The sequence below is a fragment of the Ictidomys tridecemlineatus genome, chromosome 9 (assembly GCF_052094955.1).
Source record: "Ictidomys tridecemlineatus isolate mIctTri1 chromosome 9, mIctTri1.hap1, whole genome shotgun sequence".
Taxonomy (NCBI): Eukaryota; Metazoa; Chordata; class Mammalia; order Rodentia; family Sciuridae; genus Ictidomys; species Ictidomys tridecemlineatus.
The window spans coordinates 609,042-628,237 of NC_135485.1; the positions used below are offsets into that span (position 1 = coordinate 609,042).

General features: G+C 49.5%; 1 protein-coding gene across 2 annotated transcripts; it reads right to left on the reverse strand.

Annotated features, from left to right (window-relative positions):
* Positions 1 to 19,162, reverse strand: LOC101977340 (transmembrane emp24 domain-containing protein 11). Of its 2 annotated transcripts, none has more exons than XM_005319049.3 (5): positions 18,674 to 19,162; positions 11,961 to 12,061; positions 1,905 to 2,030; positions 1,169 to 1,315; positions 1 to 400 (listed from the first exon to the last, which is right to left on the reverse strand). In XM_005319049.3, exons 1-5 carry the CDS (start codon positions 18,795 to 18,797, stop codon positions 251 to 253), a joined length of 648 nt encoding a protein of 215 aa, XP_005319106.1. In that variant the 5' UTR covers positions 18,798 to 19,162; the 3' UTR covers positions 1 to 250. The 2 variants fall into 2 exon arrangements, with proteins under 2 accessions (XP_005319106.1, XP_040148790.1); XM_040292856.2 differs by having other exon boundaries at positions 1,169 to 1,318.
* Positions 19,163 to 19,196: the final 34 nt, after the last annotated feature.

A 19,196-nucleotide genomic window follows, 5' to 3' on the forward strand; every position in this document is an offset into this window, starting at 1 on the left:
TACATTGTTAAGGTAATATTTTATCAATGTTGCAATCTGTAACATTAATTTCAACCACTGGTATCTTTGAAATCATAAGTAATACACATTGTCTCAGTGGGTAGAGTGTTTGACTCACATGCACAAAGCCCTGGGTCCAATCCCCATTCAAACCCCAGCACCATAAAAAAAAAAGTTATACACATTTATGCATGTATTTGGTTTATTCATTCAAACATTGTGCAGATTATCTGCCTTTACCTGTAATGTTTTAAACAAGCTTCTTAGCTATAAAAAAGTCTTTAAGATACTTCATTTGGAAAACTCCAACTGAGATGAAGATCAACGTTTGTGCAAAAGCCCACCATAAAACATTGCTGTTTGTATCTTCACTGGTTATTCGAAAAATTTCTTCACGGTCCTATGCAGAAGAGAGATGGATGGATTTAGTTTCTTAAAAAACTTAATGTGTGATTTGGAGGGGAAGGTTGCTGTATGTGTTCAAGATATTTGATATTACCCAGTTAATATATTATGCTAAGGTGTACTGTGATTTCCTAAGCTTGAATCTGTTGTTTAAATGAGTATAAAAGAGTAAAAATCAACCTTATAAAACACTGCATTTTGGTGTGAAATACAGGAATTTTATCTACGACTTCATACATTTTATTTGCTACCATCAAGCAGAGCAAACACTGCCTACCCAATTGGGGTGATTCCCCTGTTGGAGTTCTTCCTTTGTGCCTCATTCTTGCCTTACTTAAGTTCACTCCAGTCCTTATTTTCCAGATTATGACACCCAAGCTTAGTGAGGACACAAGCTGGTGAGTGGTAGAGCAGATTTGAGCCCACTGAACCCAGTGACTCAGGAAGCAGGGTCGAATGACAGACTGATCTAGAAAGTGGGCCCACTTGGCCCTACAGACATATGGAGTGTGTTGGGAGCATCGTTCATTCCCTCCGTAAGTTCCCACCTTCTGCTGTGGGTGCTTTGCTGGTACAGGGATAGGAAGAGAGCAGTGCCTTTCCCAGCAGAGTCCAGCCAACACCTCTCTCCGCACTGCCTGCCCATGTGGTTCTATTCAGGACACTAGGAAAGAACTGGCAGTTCCTTCTTTCCCTGGGGCTTTGTGTTGAGAAATGCATTCCCGGCAGGAAGAGATCAAATAAGCTGAGTAGGCAGACTGACCCTTTGATAGTCCTGTTCTTTGAGTATTTGCTCAATTTGTTCCATTAGATGTTCAAGCTTGAAGGTAACTTCATTAACTTTGTCCTTTGCCTGAGCAATTGCAGCATCAAGGTCATGTTCTCCAACTCGAATATCCAAGTGGATGCGCTGCTTAAACAGTGAAGAGGAGGAAACGGTATTGAAGACAGCTCAGGGCTTCCTGCGTCCTCGCTCCCTCCTTCCACCTCCCTTCCCTTCTTGATGAGTGGGGGAGTGGGGTGCCGCTTAGTGCCTGGTCTCCCTTTTGTCCCTGTTCTACTCAGTTGCCTTTTTTAACAACGATGCAGTAAGTGCCAGCCTAATGACCTGAGGGTGTATTTATAGCTTCCTGCAAATCAGATTTACCATGAGGTGCTGAGAAGATCTGATGGCTGCTCTCAGGAAACTTTTCTTTATGTATAACAGAATTTTTTATACTAAAGTACAAATTCTCTTCATCTGTCCTCCACACATTTAGAGAAGAGCCACCCACCATCCTCCTGCACAAGTTTCATTTATTGGAATCCATTAGTAACTCCCCCTCAGCCTTCCCCTGCTGTCAAGTCTGAGGGACCACAGTTCTGTTCACCTTCCCTCAGCTCTCACTCCCCCCCTCAGTCAGCTTCAGGGCTCCCTTTTGAAAGCCTTCCTAGAGACCAGAGGGACCTCCACGAGTTTCTCTAAGGTGTCAGCAAGGCCTCCAGAGGTGCACACTCACCAGCCTTCTCTCTCCAACGGACACGAACCTTGTTGAATTAGATTCTAAGCAAATGATGTGTTCACCAGGTGAATATGAAGTAAAATAGAATGTTCCTTCTGGACCAAATAATTTTGATAGTAATACCTAGGGTTAAGGATTTCCATAGTTTAAGATTATCATTCTCTACGTTTTAAAAAACAAATCTCCCTACATAAATCTGTTCAAAATAATGCAGTTCCCAGAGAAGAGACCCAATAGCTAATAAACATGAAAAATATTCAACCTTGCAAGTAATAAAAAATCCAAACTAGAATAAGGCATTCCTTGTGTATTATCAGATTGATAAGGATTTAAAACTACTCAGGTGGTATGGAGACAAAAGCACTCTCCCAATGCTGTTGGGATGTAAACAGAACAACAGTTGTAGAGAGTAGTTAGGTGATATGTATTACAAATTTAAAAGTTTAAATCATAGAATCATAAATGCTGTCTATATAAACTTATTCTAGTAAAATACATAAAAAACAAAGTTACATGTAAAAGGATATTCATTGTGATGTTTGTAATAACAAAATTGTATTCTTGAAATAACGAATGCCTTTCCGTAGGGAATTGATTAGGTAAATTTAGGAAAGCCCCTAAAGGAGCACTGTGTGTCAGTGAAAAGGTACTAAATCCATAGCTCCACCAGAGCTGTCCCTCACACAGCTATAGAGGATAAAAAGTATAAAAGTATACCTGCACGCATATGTTCCTATATGCATAGAAAAGAATGCCGGAGAATACTCACCAAACTGTAAACGGTGGTTACATCTGCTAGGAAAATTTAGTTTCTACTTAGAATATTTTATAGTGAAATAAATATTTCAGGATTTCCATAGAAAGTCACAGGGCATGCTGAACAGCAGGAAACATAGTTTGAAGAGACAGAGCAAGCATCAGAACCAGATACAAACATGGTAGAGATGTTGGAATTATCAGGTCAGGAATTAAAAAGCAACTCTGATTAATATGCTAAAGGCTCTAATGGGAAAAGTAAACAACATGCCAGAAAAAATGGGTAATATAAGCAAAGAAATGGAAATTCTAAGAAAGACATAGAAATTTTAAAATACTGTAGAAGCAATGAAGAATGCCTTTGACAGTAGGTTCCTTAGTAGACTGGGCACAGCCAAGGAAGGAGTTTCTGAGCTCGAGGCTCTGTGAATGGAAACTTGCAAAACTGAAATGCCAAGCGGGAGGAAGGGAGGGAAAGCCAGGAACCAGGGCATGGCAGAAAGCAGACTTGGGCATGATGGGGAAACCAGGAGGAGGAAGAGAAAGCAGAAGGAATACTTGAAGTAATAATGGCTGAGAGTTTTCCCCAAGTTAATGTCAGACCAGGAAGCTCAGAGAACACCTACAGGATAAATACCCAAACAAAACAAACAATACCCCCACACAGTCTATACCTCCGCATGTCACACACACATGTCACACAGAAGGTCAGAGCTAAAGAAAACCTTGAAATGAGCCGAGGCAAACCTTGCCTAACAAGGGGGAAAGGCTCGAATCACATCTAACTTCTCAGAAACTGAGCAGGAAGAGATGAAGTGATGAAATACTGTACCAGGAGAGAAAGACAGACCTCCAGCCCAGGCTCCTGTGTCCTGCAGAAGCACCCTTTAAGAATTAAAAATAAAAACTTTGTTAGAAAAACAGACTGAGGAAGATTGCTACCAGTTGAACTGCCTTTCCAGACATGTTAGAATAAGATCCTGAGAAAGAAGGAAGATGATGTAGCCAGAAGCTCCAGTTCATAAAGGGCATGAGAGTAGAGCACGCCGAGGTAGCCGGACCGTCCTTCTCTCACTTCTAACTGACTGACAGGTAACAGCCTGTTCAGTATGGCAGTAGCAGGGCTTCCCGTGGTGAGAGTTCATGAAAAACTAAAGAATCAGAAACGCTGTATCAGAAGGCACTTGCACACCTATAAAGTGGAACAGTGTGCTCTCTGAAGTGGACTTGGGTTTGTTGTAAATGGGTATTGCAAGCTCTAGGGCAACTACCTTTAAAATGTTGTTTAAAGTACAATCGATATGTTAAGAAGAAAGAAAGGAGTCATTGAAAATGCACAATTCAAACCATAAAAAGAAAAAAGTAGAAAATTGGAACAAAGAACAAGGGTGATGAATAGAAACAGTAAATCTTAGAGATTGTGATCAAACTATGTCAGTGATCACTTCAAATGTCAGTGGTCTGAGGGCTGGGGATGTGGCTCAAGTGGTAGCGCGCTCGCCTGGCATGCGTGTGGCCCGGGTTCAAGCCTCAGCACCACATACAAAGATGTTGTGTCCGCCGAAAACTAAAATAAATAAATAAATAAATATTCTAAAAAAATGTCAGTGGTCTGAATGCACCAGTTAGAATGACAGATTGTCAGAATGGGTCAAAAAACATAACCCAATTACCTGTCTACAAGAAAAACACTTAATAAAGACATAAAGATTAAAAGTAATGGTACAGAGAAAGATATGCCCTGCTAACCTTGAAGAAAGAGAAAGCTAGAGTAACTATATTAGTTCAGACATTTAACTTCTGAAGCAAAGGAAATTATCAGGGCTCAGTTGTGATAAGGGGCCCAGTTCTCCAAGAAGATGTGTGATCCTCAATGTGCATGCACTGAAGAACAAAGCTTCAGAACACGAAGAAAACCGATAGACCTGCAAGAAATACATTAATTCACTGTTTTAATTGCAGACGTCAACACTTTTATCAGAAATGGATCTATCGTGGAGAAAATCAATAAGGACATAGTGGATCTCATTGGCGTCATCAGTTGACTGGATGTAATTGACATCTGTGCACTAGTGCAGCCAACAAAAGCAGAATACAGGGTTTTTTTGTTTTTTTGTTTGTTTTTTGGTCAAACTCTCATGGAATATAAACCTTCTGGGCCATAGGTACACTAAACAAGTTTTAAAGAATAGAAATCATAAATGTGCACTTTCAGACCACAATCTAATTAAACTAGCAATCAATAGCAGAATGGTAGCTAGAGATCCCTGAAGTCTTGGAAGTTAGCATGCTTCCATCAACACATGGGTCAAAGAGCAAATCTCAGGGGATATGTACATGTGTCTCAAAAAATTAAAATACAGCTTAACAAAGTTCGTGGGATACAGTGAAAGCTGTGATCAGAGGGAGATTTAAAACACTGAATGCATATATCAGGAAAAAAGGTCTAAAGCCAGCAATCCAAGGAAAAGAAAAGCAAATTAAATGCAATGTAAGAGAAGAAAACTAGATTATGAACAGGAAATGAAACAACAAAAAACTAAAAAGCTGGTTCTTTGAAAAGATGATAAAACTGGTAAGCCTCTTGACAATTTAACTACCGGGAAAAAGGAGGACACAGGTTACTGACATCAGAGGTGAAGGAGGGGCATTTCCACAGACCCCAGGGACACGGTGAGATGCTGCAGGAGTGCTGTGGGTGACTCTGTGCCTGCTGGTTTGATACTGATATGGCTTGAGTCTGAAAGTTCCCAAAGGCTCCTGTGGTTTGGGCTGGGGTCTCGATGCAGCAGTGCTCAGAGGTAGGTCTTGGAGGCTCTGACCTTGTGGGAGGCCAAACTAACACGTGACCATGTCTGTCTCCCCTTCTGACTGGTGTGGCATCGTTGTCGGTCACTCTGCGATCTGGTGCCTAGGGAACCCAGACCACAGCCTCAGTCTTTAGGGTTCGAGTGACTGTCTTCTTCGTGCCTGGGTGCACCTTCCTACAGCCCCCTGGGTGGAGCTATGCTCACCTGTTCCTTTGTAATCCTACCCCTTGCCCTGTTTGGGATAGAATGTTCCATGGAAGCACCCTTTGTGTGTCCCCTTCTCTTGCTTTGCCCTTGGGTGTGGCCTACCTAGGTGTCAGTTAACCTGCTGACAGCAGACATCAGGAAGCTAGACTCAGCCCCTGAAACCTGACCCCTTGCCTCATTTGAATGGCTTCTCCTCAATAATAGGGGTCAGCACGTGTGGGCTCTCTTTCTCTCTCTCTCTCTCTCTCTCTCTCTCTCTCTCTCTCTCTGGACCCTTAAGATCAGAGGAGCTGTCACAGCACCCCCAAAGAAAAAGGTATTTCTGTCTCTTGTATGGTTATTTGGCACAGCCCAATTAGCCCAGGTCCCCTGGAGTGACCCTGAGGGTTTTAGTCGCGAGCAACGCGGCAAATGGCGTCTCTGGGTGGGCAAAAGTTCTGAGTGTTTAAGTCGCCAGGAACCCAACATGACCTCACCAGTAGATGAGTCCATCATGGTTCATAACTGAAGGGACCATTGGACGGTCCATTTTGAAAGGGTAGGAGGTGGGCCTACCTGGGGAAGCTCACCGGGTGTCCTGGCGGGTAGATCTCGTTCCTGGGTGGGTCTCGTTCCTGCCCTTTCCTTGCTTCAATCTCTGCTTCCCAGCTGCCATGCATGAGCAGCTGTGTTCTGCCACATGATCCCAGAGGTGACATTCTACTTCACCACAGGCCCAAACATTGCAGGAGGGGCCAGCAACCATGGACTGAGACCATGAGCCAAAGTCAATGTCTCCTCCTTTGTTGGTTTTCTCACTATTTTGTCACAGTGTGAAAGTTGACTAACATAGATGAAATGGACCGACTTCTTGGCAATCTTCCAAAACGCATGCAAGAAGAAATAGAAGATCTGAATAACCCTGTATCTAGGGATTGAATCAAGGATGAATAACATGGTCTGTGGCTATAGCTCAGTGGTAGAACACTTGCCTTACACATATGAGGCACTGGGTTCGATCCTCAGCACCATATAAAAATAAATAAATAAAATAAAGGTATTGTGTCCATCTACAACTAATTTTTTTTTTAAAAAAAAGGATGAATAATCTTTTAAAACAGAAAGCATCAGACTCATATGGGTTCACTGGTGAATTCTACCAAACACTTAAGAAATAAATTATGACAATTAACTAAAATCTCTTTCTAAAGAATAGAAGCAGAAAAAATACCTCCTGATTTTTTTTTTTAACACCTTAGCCTCCCCAGGGTTGGAGCTTCAGGTACACACCACTGTGCCTAAGTCTTTCTTCATTTTATGAAGGTAACATTACCTAATACAAAACCAGACAACATTATAAGAAAAATCTATGGATGCTTCTCTCTCCTGAACATACGTGCAAAAATCCTTCCCAGCACAGGAGCAGAGCAGATCTAACACCATGCGAAATGAGTACATGTGAACAAGTGGGGCTTGTTGCACACCCGCAAGGCTGGCTGAACATCCAAGTGCTACAACCATCCTATCAGTAGGTTGAAGAAGAACCATGTGTGCACCATCTGAAAAGCCTTTTGACAAGAGATGCTGCTCATTCACGATAAAGACTCATTAAATCAAGAATTGAATGGAACTGATTCAATTTAAAGAAGATTGTACAGAAAACCCACAGCTAGTGTACCTAATGGTGAGAATCCAGAGGCTTTTCCACTAAGGTCAGGAGGAAGACAGGATGTCATCTCTCACCATTTTATTTAGCATACTACTAGGAGGTCTAATTAATGTGACAAGAAAAGAAAACAATAGGAAAACAGACTGGCAAGGAAGAAATAAAACTTCTGACTCACAGAGGATATGATGACATACAAAATGCAAAAGGATTCCCAGTAAGTTGGGGGGCTGAGGTAGGAGAATGGCAAGTTCAAGGCCAGCCTCAGCAACTTAACAAGACCCCAGAACAGAATAAAAACAAAAAGGGTTGGAGATATGGCTCAGTGGGAGAGCATCCTAGGTTCAATCACAATTCAAAAAAAAAAAAAAAAAGCGGGGGGAAAGAAAAATATTCTAAGCACCCCTGGGTTTAATACCCAGTACCAAAAAAAAAAAAAAAAAAAGAATTGACAAAGGAATAAGGGATTATAGGAAGGTTGGCAGATATAAGATTAATATATTAAACTGAATCAATTTTCTCTATATGAATAATGAGCAAATTTAATGTGAAAAATACTGTCTACATTAGCACCCTCCCCAAAATGAAATATTTATAAATCTAACAAACTGTGTACAAGAAGAATGTGAGAAAACCTACAAAGCTGTGATGAGTGAATTCTAAGAACCAAGTAAATAGAGACGAGTCCATATTCACTGGTAGGAAGACTCAGTATTGTCAAGATGTCAGTTCTCTCCAATATCATCTACAGATTCAACCCAATCCCAATAAAACCTAGTAAGTTGTGTTGTGGCTGGACAAACTGATTCTCATGTTTACGTGCAAAGGTAAAAGTCTCCAGGAGGCCGAGGAAGAAAGGGAGGGGGAGAAGGACGAGGTTGGGACTGACGCTACCTGACTCCGTCATTACAGCAGCATGGTAATGATGGCAGGTGGACAGACAGGTGGGCCCAGGACCAAACCAAGTCCAGACATACAGCCACATCGATGTGTAACCTGACCTTAGGCAAGGGAAGAAACCAATGCAGTGGAGAGAAGACAGTCTCACAAAAGAGGGGCTGGAACCACTGGACATGTGTGTGCAAAGACCTCGGTGTGGACCTTACACCTCTGTGAGGATCGTCTCCATGTGGACCAGAGACCTGGAGGCAAAGTGTAGAACTGTACAGCTCCTCCAAGATGATGAGGAGATATAGATGACTTGGGTCCAGTAATGATTGTTTAGTTGAACACCAAAGGCTTGATCCAAGAAAAGGTGGACCTGGGAAGCTCAAAGTTTATGCCTTGCAAAAGACATTTCAAGCCAGTTGCAGTGGCACACACCTGTGATCCCAGCAACTCAGGCGGCTGAGGCAGGAGGACCGCAAATTCAAGGCCAGCATCAGCAGCTTAGTGAGTCCCTGTCTCAAAAAATTTTTAAAAGGGCTAGGGATATAGCTCAGTAGTTAAGCACCCCTGGGTTTAATCCCCAGTACCAAAAAAAAAAAAAAAAAAAAGAAAGAAAGAAAGAAAAGAAAAAGAAAATGACATTGTGAAGAAGAAAATGAGACGACGAACCACAGACTTGGAGAGAGTCCCTGGAAGACAGATCTAACAAGGGATGACTGCTCAAACTACACAAAGAGCTCTTAAAAGTCAACAAGGGGAAGGCAGCCCAGCTTTTAATTGGGCAAATATCTGAAAAGACACCTGGCCAAGAAGAATGCAGGTAGCACATAGGCATATGAGACTCAAAGCATGTGGAGGGCACTGCAGTGAGATGTCCCCACACACCTATTAGAATGACCCAGATCCAAAACACTGACCGTACCGAGTGCTGGCAAGGTATGGAGCCGCAGGAGCACCTGTTCACTGTGGAGGGGGGCCGAATGTGGCACAGACTTCAGGGACAGTGTGGCATTGTCCTGGAGAGCTAAGTGTACGTGTGGTCTATAGGAATGTCCTTGGCATTTGCCAAGTGTTCTGGAAACATAAGTCGGTCCACACAGAGACTTGCAGGTGGGTATCCATAGCAGCTCTGGGCATGATTGCCCCACCTTAGAAGCAACCACACTGTCCTTGCACGGGGGAATGTGTAAGCTGGTGCAAGGGACATGCAGTGTTCCCCAGCACAATCAGGCCAGGAACCTTAAGGGCACATTATCAAGTGGAGCATGCTGAAAAGAAAGCTGTGGTTCCCGCGGCATGATACTCAGGGACAGGAAGACCAGTGGTGTCAAGGGCTGATGAAAGGGAGGTTCTACTGGAGCACACAGGATGTTCGAGGTGGAGAAATTGCCCTGCGACACCACGTTTGTCCAGACCCGCGAAATGTGCATTACCAAGAGAAGCATGCTGTGAACCTCAGGCCCTGGGTGCACGGGTTGTGGCAAAAATCCTCAGGGGTCAGGAGGTTGCTGGTAGTTGGGGAGGTCATGCCTGAGTCAGAGCAGGGAACTCGCTGCGCTCTGCTCAGTTTTGCTGTAACCCTAAAACTGCTCTACAATTGCAAAGTCTTAAAAACATATTACACAAATAAAAAAATGCAGTCAAGATGCTTTGTAGGGCTGGGGTTGTAGCTCAGAGGTAGAGCACTCGCCTAGCACGTATGAGGCCCTGGGTTCAATCCTCAGCACCATATAGAAATAAATAAATAAAATAAAAGTATTGAATCCAACTACACCTAAAAATTAAATATTTTTTAAAAGATGCTTTGTAAATGTCTTTCAGTTTTGATCTAGAGAAAATGAAGAACATTGTCACGTACCTGATTTCTTTCAAGAGGACCACTGAAAGGGAAAGTTTGTCAATAAGTCTGCGGTGAAGGGTGAGGTTTATTATTACTTCCTATTTTTGTATGAATAGCAAAACCTTTCTCTTCTCTGAGGAAATGTTTAGTGACTACTCACTACCTGTTAACACATTCCTGAGATTTACTTTTGTATTCCAAACCCTTCATTGTCTTGTGTCACTGAACATGAAATTCATCAAACAGCTTTGAATGCTATTCCCATGGTGAGCTGGGGGAAATGCACACTTGAGTTTGAATCTCAGTGCTTCAACTTGATGACAGTCTGTAAGTCATTGAACCTTCCAGCCACGTTGCCTCTGCCCAACAGAATGTTGGAAGTGGAAAGTGGGATGGGGTAGAGAGGTCTGTGTGGTACACCACGGTCACCACCTGCTCTGCCCACTCCACCAGCCACTTCGTTCCTTCGGGTTGTCCCTCACTGGCGCAGGAATGGGTAGCTCATCAAGACTGGCAATGCGGACAGTCCCGAGCTCTAACAATGACCAAGAGAAGCAGGGTACACAGGGAGTGGTCTATCCAAACTGATACCACCAGAGCCGGTTCTTGTCACCCCATCTCTATGCGGAGAAGCTCTTCCTGAGAATAAGGCCCGTAGGAGGGATTCTGCCCTTCTCCTAGGCCAAGAGAGGCTCGGGCATGCTTCACACGTCATGTGTTTGCTGGATGTCCACAGAATGGATGAAAACATGTCTCACTTCTAAAAGGGAACGTTCTCAGGCAATGGTGTATTTATGTTTTCTTAAGAGACAATAGACGCTGCCTTTTCTAGGTGGCCTTGACCCGGGGACTCAGGTGACACTCCTGCCTCTGCCTCTCATGGGGCTGGCCATGCAGTGTGTAACTGACCCAGTGGGTGAGTGTGTGTTCTAAGGACTTAAGTGTCTTCTGAAGACAACAGACAGATTTTAATTTCTCCTGCCTACATAGAACCCTGTCCTTGTCACTGAGAGGCCCGTGCCACTCTCCAGGGATTACCTACCAGCACCTGCTGCCCATGAGCTGATTTCTAGGACCTCCGTTTTTGTGGCCCTGGGCTCAGGATGCCAGAGCACCTGTGGTACAGTGGAATCTGGATGTCACTGTTAAACCCATTGTATAAACGAGGAAACTGAGGATGAACCAGTCAAATAACCTGACCAGTTTGCCCTCAGAGATGACAGTGTGTGCTGGAAACTGTCTGCTCTCCTGGATCTGTGCTCTGTCCCTTTGACCATGCTGAGTTTTCTGCTCCTTCACTGGTGCCCCATGGCGACAAGGTTCTGTATGACCTGGGGCTTCTGAATTACTTGAGAAAGCCTCTTCCAGAATCTGAGGAAGGAGATAGGCAGTGGTTTTTCTGATCTTTGGTTTTTGGGGAAGCCATGGCTCTGCCAAAGATGAGGCCCAACCCAGGCAAAATCTGCAAGCCCCTGTGTCCACAGAAGCCCCCACGTGACTTCTCTTGAAACTTTCTATGGGAAGAGTGTTTCTGTTCCTCATCTAGACCACGGGTCTTTGAGGGTGAGGTACTGTCCTAAATAAAAAGCTGCAGGTGAGTGTGGTAGTGCATACCTGTAACCCCAGCAACTCAGGAGGCTGAAGCAGGAGGACTGCAATTTAGTAAGGCCCTAAGCAACTTAGCAAGACCCTGTCTCAGAAGAAAAAAAGGTGGGGCTGGGGACATGGCTCAGTGGTAAAGCACCTCTGAGTTCAAACCCTGGTGCAAAAACAAAAAAAGTTGTAAACTCTGGCTGATGGTGCTCAGGTGCTCAGTTATACATAAGCAGAAGTTGTAACACTATGGACACGAGGGGCAGGTGGTTCCTGCACAAGCAGTTAGTATCTCAGCACAGATGCATGCTCACCTCATCATTGTATGTTGTGACAGTCACGAACATCCCCAGACCAGGGCCTGGTTCTCGGAAGTCAAGTTTGCCTGTGTCCCACTGCTGGATCTTGAAAGTCCCTGTGTCATAAGCAGGAGGCAGTGACTGTGTGTGCGGAAAGCATCAATAGGTGATGACCTCTAAGTTAGGCCAATCGTCTTTCTCTGTTTGTGTCATGAGGACCCTTGCCTGGGGCAGCCTCCGCCCTGGGGGCCTGTGCGACCCGCAGGACAACTCTGGGCAGGCAGCAGGGCTGGGGTGCTGGTCCAGCTGTGCTGACTGGGTGCCTGCTGAGCTGCTGCACCACCCAGCCTTGTCTCCCACACTGGAGGGTGGGCAGGCTGTGCCCTGCTCAAACCCCAGGGTGCTGAGGCTGCCAGCCGAAAGCCTGGGAAGGGTCCCACCTGCCGGTGAGCCTTGCTGTTCTGCATCCCCGGTGGCCCTCCCGCCTTTGTGCTCCCCCACAGCTCTGCCCCAGGCCTGTCCCCAGGACTCCTGCCCAAGCACACACGAGTCCCGGGGTCCCCTCACGGGCCCTGCAGATCTGTTCTTTGAGCATGCATGCTCCGGTGCCCCTCGTCTGCACGGCGAGGGGCTAGAGAGCCTCAGACATTCCATTCTTCCCTGGGGCCCTCTGGGGTCTGGCAGTAAGCCTAGGGAAGTGTTTGGCTTCATGGTGGGGGCTCAATAAATGTTTGTGGAATAAGTGAAAGGGTCCCACAATTCAGGTTCAACAAGGGACTTGAATGAATGGGTACCACTCATCCCTACGCCACTGCAACACAGCGTTCCTGGCATGCTGCCTGAGTTCCCAGAACAGGCCAGGGTGACCCCGCCTGCTTCTGTGGGATCCTCCAGCCTCAGGCAACGGCCTCCCCAAGGTGCCCTTCAGGCAGGAGGGCGGCTTAGAGGTAGGTGTCATGGCCAGGGAGGCCAGCAGGTGGCGGGAGAGAAGCACTGCTCCTGGGCCAGTCAGTTGGAGAGGGTCACTCCCTGTGGGTGAAGCAGTCCTAGAGGAACAGCCGCCAGCCCAGCACAGAGCCCCGGGGAGCTTCTCACCAGTGGCCACAGAGCGGGAGGGCTCACTGGCTAGGAACAGGGATACAACTTTCGGTGGGCCATCTTGGGCACTGCACTGGGCTGCGGGTGCCTCCGTTTTCCCACTGATAGAGCAAGGATGATACGTTATACCAGCCAGGCCACAGTGGTACATGACCTATAATCCTAGCTACTCCAGAGGCTGAGGCAGGAAGACCACAAACTGAGGCCAGCCTCAGAAACTTAGGGAGACTGTCTCAAAATTAAAACTAGAAAGGGCTGGGGTGCACTCAGTGGTGGAGCGGCCCTGGGTGCAGTCCCCAGGACCCCAAGCCAACACCAACAGTGGTAACATCAGGGTACACCTCCCTCTGGGTGTGAGAGCAGCAAGTCAGGGTTGTGTTCTCCCTAGTGTGGACCTGAGCACACCAAAAGCTCTCAGTCAGGCCTTGATTGGCAGCTCCCTGAGCTACCATGGGCCTGAGCAGAGCACCTCTCTATCAGCTGACCACGGCAGGTGAGGAGCAAGAGGACTGCCCACAGCCACCCCACGTGCCACCAAGCCAGAGTCACACTTGGGCCGGTCACAGGGCCTCTGCGGCACTCACTGCCAGAGCCTCCCTCCTGGCTCCCGGTGAAGGCCAGCACTGTGGGGTGAGGGCCTCACGCCCTCTCCTGGTGCCTGAGGTCACCGATGGTCATCCCGTTCCTCCAGACTGCGTCCTTGAGACCGAAACTGTGGGTCATTAGAGTGTATTATAGGGACAACACACTCATCGTAGGAATTTCGGAAAGTGCAAGTCCCTCCAGGAGTTCCTAGTATTGGTGTCAGCCGTCTAGCCTTTTTCCTGTAAGTACCTGGTATGCGTTATCAAAATTAGTTTGGGGCCCAGCACAGCTGGGGAGGCTGAGGCAGGAGGATCGCCAGTCCAAAGCCAGCCTCCTCATTGTAGAAAGGCCCTAAGCAACTTAGCAAGACCCTGTCTGTAAATATTTTTTAAAAGATTGGGGATGTGGCTCAGTGGTTGAGTGCCCCTGGGTTCAATCCCCAGGAAAAAAAAAAAAAAAAAAGAAAAGAAAAGGAGGAGAAGAGAGAGAGATTGGAACATGTACGCTATCTGTGCCTTGATTTTCCAACCTAGTTTTTTCAGATCAGTTTACCATGTCTTAAATTTTCTTCTGTAACCTTAAATTGAGGTCTATTCAGAGAACACGACCCAGCGCCGAGCGCAGAGCATGGCAGAGAGCAGGTGGCCTTCTGAGGACAGGTGGGGGAACCATGGAACAGGAGCCCCGAGGTGTGTGGCTGGAGGCCACATGGTCTGGCCGACCTGGACCCCCACTCACAAGCCATCTGCCCCTCCGAAGGGAGCCAGGCATGGAGGCTCCTGGGGTGGTCTCAGAGGAGAGGAGCCAGCAGAGCTGAGAGCACAGCTGGCCCTCGCGGTCATCCAGACCTGCAGCCACAACAGTGGACAGTGCGAGGGACAGAGGAGGCTCCACATGCACTGACGACCCTGCTCTTAGGAGGAAGCCCACACAGGCCACGTGCCACATCCCCCAAGACCTGGCCCTTCTCCTCACTGACCACACTGCCTGCTCCTATCTTGGAAGTACCAGGGCCTGTGAGGAGGGCAAGGGGCATGTAGAGTGAGATTCCAAGCCAGGAGGAGGCTGCCGGGAGGAGGCCGCTGGGAGGAGGCCCACAAGCCGGGAGGAGGCCCAAGCTCACCCACAGTCCTTTCCAAAGGCTCTGGGTGCTGCACACTGTAGTGCCTGGGGCCCTCAGCCCTGGGAGCACCTGGCTCTGCCGATGGCGGGCACCTGGGCGTGGACAGCAGTCGTGTCAAGAGTGTTGTGAACACACTGGTCTCTGGAACACTCCAGGGTCCTGGAGGGCCTGGTGGGACTACATCAGCAGGGTGCTGTGCACAGGCCCTCCCTGGGAAGCTCACACTAGTGCCGACTGACGGCTGCTGTCAGAACACCAGCAACAGCCCAGAGGGCCCCAGAGGCCAGCAGGACTGATGTCCAAGACAGTTGTGGTCCTGCCCTGTGCTGCATGCCCGTGCCACTGTTGGGCTCCTGTGGGGACCGGGAGGGGCGTCTGCCAGGCCGGGGCTGTCCGCTGGCCCCCGAGCAGGGCTGCTCCAGGAATGTGTGTCTCTGGGCACCAGGCGTGTGCGTTTCGTGTGCTGCGTGGCAGGCGGGGGTCTGGGCACCTGGTGGAGTTCAGCAGCATGCCCACGGGCCCACTTTGCACTCGCCTGGTGGCTGCCCAGGTCATTGTCGCCTGACTGGCTCCCTGTCTTGCAGATCCTCTGGGCAATGGGTCTGTTCACCGTTGGCCTGTTTTCTCCACCCAGGAAGGCGGGACAGCCTCCATGTGCCATCCATTCCTAGAAAGTCGTGGACTTCTCATCCCCCAGGGAGCCGCTGAGCTGTCCATCAGGGTCTGTGGGTAGACCTGGCTGTTGTGAATGACAAGTGCCTCCATAAACGCCGTGGGGTGTGGGAGGGAGGCCTGGTTCCGTTCTCCAGGGTGTGGACCCAGGAGTGGGACTTCCAATCTGTGACTGTCCTGTGCTCCCGAGCTCTGGGGCCCAGGATGAGCTTGCAGCTGAAAGCACCTCTGGACTTCTCCCTTTGTCTGGAGCGTTTCTGTGGTGGACGCCTGGCCCTTGAACCCTTGGCTGTGTGGCCTCCAGGAGGGCCTGTTTCCCTGTGGGAGTTTGAAGGCGGAACTCGTCTGAGCAGAGCCCTCTCCTGCTGTCCCTGGTCTCGGGGAACTGTACTTGAAGGGCTCGCCACGTAGGGCCCTTCCAGAAGGTGCAGCCAGGAGCCACCTGGGTGGACCATGAGGCTCTCCCCTCAGCAGCAGAGCCTGCCTGGCCCGCGCCTCAGACTCACATGGAAGGTGCTCTGCCCTCCCCACTCCAGATGGCCCGGAACTCACTGTTGAGGGACGGTCATGCGGGACTGAGGGAAGTGAGGTCACAGACACAAAACACCTGCTTGGGGCTTCCTGCAGGTTCACGGTGCTGGGGTTCGCCCTGGTGTTGGTGGCAGTGCCGTGATTGGCAGCTCCCAGGCACCCGAGCCCCTCCTCACCTCCCACTCAGAGATGCCACCCCGCTTCTCCAGAGGTGCGGGGCGAATAATTGGAGGCCAAGCCAGAGAGGTTGGAGGCAGTGTGGGTGGGGGACTCCCTTTACGGAGCACCTTGGCACTGGAGGCCAGACTTAGCCGCCTCCAGCTCAGGTGGGACACCCACAGTCACCAGCATGGGGCAGTGCCGGTGGTGCCAGTGGGTGCCAGAGCTCTCTCTCCAGCTGTTCTTTATTCCTCTGTGGCACTGAGTCACCTCCATCAGGGAAGGTGGACACTTCCTCGCCGCCTATGGTCAGTCCTAATGAGAAGCACCTTCAGGCAGATCTTGGCCTGAAAGTGTTCAAAAGTCGCCCCTTTTGGACTTCCAGATGGCACTGAGCTGGAAGGAGGTCAGGACAGTGGGCATGGGGCTTCCTGGCCTAGACTCCATGAAGATTTTAGGTTTGTTTTTAACAGTGATCTCGTGAGTGGATAAAGATGCAGTCTCGGTACCTCTCACCTGGTGGCACTTGGCACTGCATTCGTGAGCAAGTAGACACTGAGTCTTGGCTGCAGGGGTGCTGAAGGGAGCAGGTGAGGGCCGGGTGTGCGGGGTGCGAGCCACAGGCCTCCCAGTGCCCTGCAGTGGGAGTGCATCCACTGGTGTCCAGCCTCCTCCTGTAGAGTCCTCCACGCCACCACCCACTGGTGTCCAGCCTCCTCCTGTAGAGTCCTCCACGCCACCACCGCCGCCCGTCGCTCCTTGGCTTCAGCATGCTGGCGTCTGATGTCCCTGCTTCTCCTGCCGGGCTGTCTCCTGCTCTCAGCCCTCCTGTCCTTGGAGGCCTCACAGCTGCTGACTGCATGCTGAACACCAGGGAGCTTTGCGTGGAGTCACCTCCTCCAGGCAGCCACTTCCCCAGCCATCAGCTCCATCCTGACCCTGGGCCTGATCTTGCTCCCAGGTGGTGGCCCCCTGCAGTGTCCACCACAGTTCCCCCAACCCTGCTGGGGCTGGACCTTTGCTCTAGGTCCATGCGAGGGGTGAGTCCTCTGCTCTGTTCCTGGCCTCTGAGTGGCTACTTTCGGCGTGGGCCCAGAGCTGCCCTGGTGCTCCTGCTCCCTGAGCCCTGAATCTGCAAAGCTATGTAGAGGTGACAGGTAAGGTGACAGAGGTGCAGAGGCAGGGAGGAGAGGGCCGCTGGATTTGGGGAGGAGCCAGGGCAAGTGGCAAGGGGGAGGGGTTGACAGCAGTGGGGGTGGGCAGGGCCTGAGGCTCTCACTGCAGTTGAGGGCTGAGGCTGCGGCCAGGTTGCATGTCAGGCCACACAGACGCCCCTGCTCACACAGCTGCTGGAGCCCACATCAGGCACCTCCAGGTTCTGTGACTTCAGCCCACTGCCACGAAATGCTGCTGGCCAGGTCTGTCCAGCCAGTGTCTGTAGGGCAGCAGGTGGGCAGGAGCTACTCTGTCCCTCTTATTCCTTCTTGGCCCCTTGAAAGGAAGGCAGAAAATCCATGAGCTACCCCGAAGGAGACCAAGGGCCCAGGACTCCCCAGGGCAGTGCTTCCTCTGGGCACACACCGGGCAGAGCCTGGCGCCCTCTGTGTGTGGGTGGGCTAGAAAGGCCTGCAGATCTCACACATCCCCACAGCTGGAAGGAGCAGGCGCCGCCATCACCTGCCATCACAGAGAGGCTGAGGAGCATGCTGGCCGTGGCCCGTGGCAGGAAACAGTGCTGCTACCGGTGCCGACCCTGACAACAGGAAGACCCCAGCACTGCTGGTGCCTGGCCTGTCTGCTGGCCGCCTGTGGTCCCAGGCGCTGCCCGCGTCCTGGCTTGCTGTGTTGGATGTTTGCAGGCTGGGCCGCTCTGGGGAAGGAACCCTGAGGCCCAGCGGTGGAGACAGGCTGAAGGCAGAGCTCAGCTCCCCCGGTGGGGGTGAGGGGGCACAAAATCATGACATACAAAACACGACTTGGATGCCTCTAGATTTAGATTTCACCTCCCCCCCCCACCTTTTGCATTGAAATCAGAGTTGGAGATTGATTCTGACTTGAATGTTAGCTAGCATGCTGGAGTTTCCCATACAATTCTGAGACTAGTCAGCACTTCTTTCTTTCTCAGAAGGTGGGCCAAGCTCACCTGGGTGAGGATGTGCTTGCAGCACAGGAAATGTGCAGACTCACTGTGGTGACAGAATCTAAGGACAGTCTGCCTGGCAGGCAGTCCTGGGTCTGCACGGGATGCTCCTGCCCATGGTCTCCAGAAGGCACATGGACTCCTGGTGTGTGTCCTGCTTTATTGGACCAGTCTAAAGACCTCTCCTATGTTTGGACTGCTCAGCCACAATTAGCATGTTAAACGGCAGCAGATTTTCTTGGCTCAGGTAAACCTGACCACCAGAAGAGCAAATTAAGCTTGATGTCAGGTCCAGTCTCCTGCTTTAAAAATCATACAGTTCCCTCCTTCGTCTATCCACATCAGCTTTGCCTCACTTGGCAGACGGTGAGGAGGGAGCCATTCAACATGACACACACTGCCCAGGAGTCAGCCACCTACCTGATACCCACGTGTCTCCTGGAACATCTTCTATGAGGCATTTCTGCTCTCGTTCCCCTGCGTGGAGATAGAAAGCAGCCGAGGGTGGGAAACTGAGACACAGCAGAACCGCCAGCACCTGCATGGCCCTCTGTAGCAGAGCGTTCTGTGCCTGGATCAGAGGCACCTGACTGCTTCTTGCAAGTGTGCATTTCCTTGGGTGACCTTGTAAGTAAGATTGACTGCTGTGAGAAGGGACACATGTGTCTGTGACTCCAGCAAGTCCCAGGGACAAGATAAAACGGCACCTGGGACTTCAGGCCTCTCCAAGCTCTGTGCCATCAGCTTCAGTCCCCTGCTCTTCAAAGGTTGGGAAGTGTTCTTTGGGCTGAGAGGCAGTGCCAGGGCCAGGGAGAAGCGCTAGGAGAAGGCGAGTCTGGGCGCCCGGCACCCTGTGGCAGAGAGCCAGGAGCAGGCCTTGGCAACCACCTGAAATAGTCATTTTCTGGTGTTTCCATTGCCTGGCGGAGGCGGGAGGGGGAGT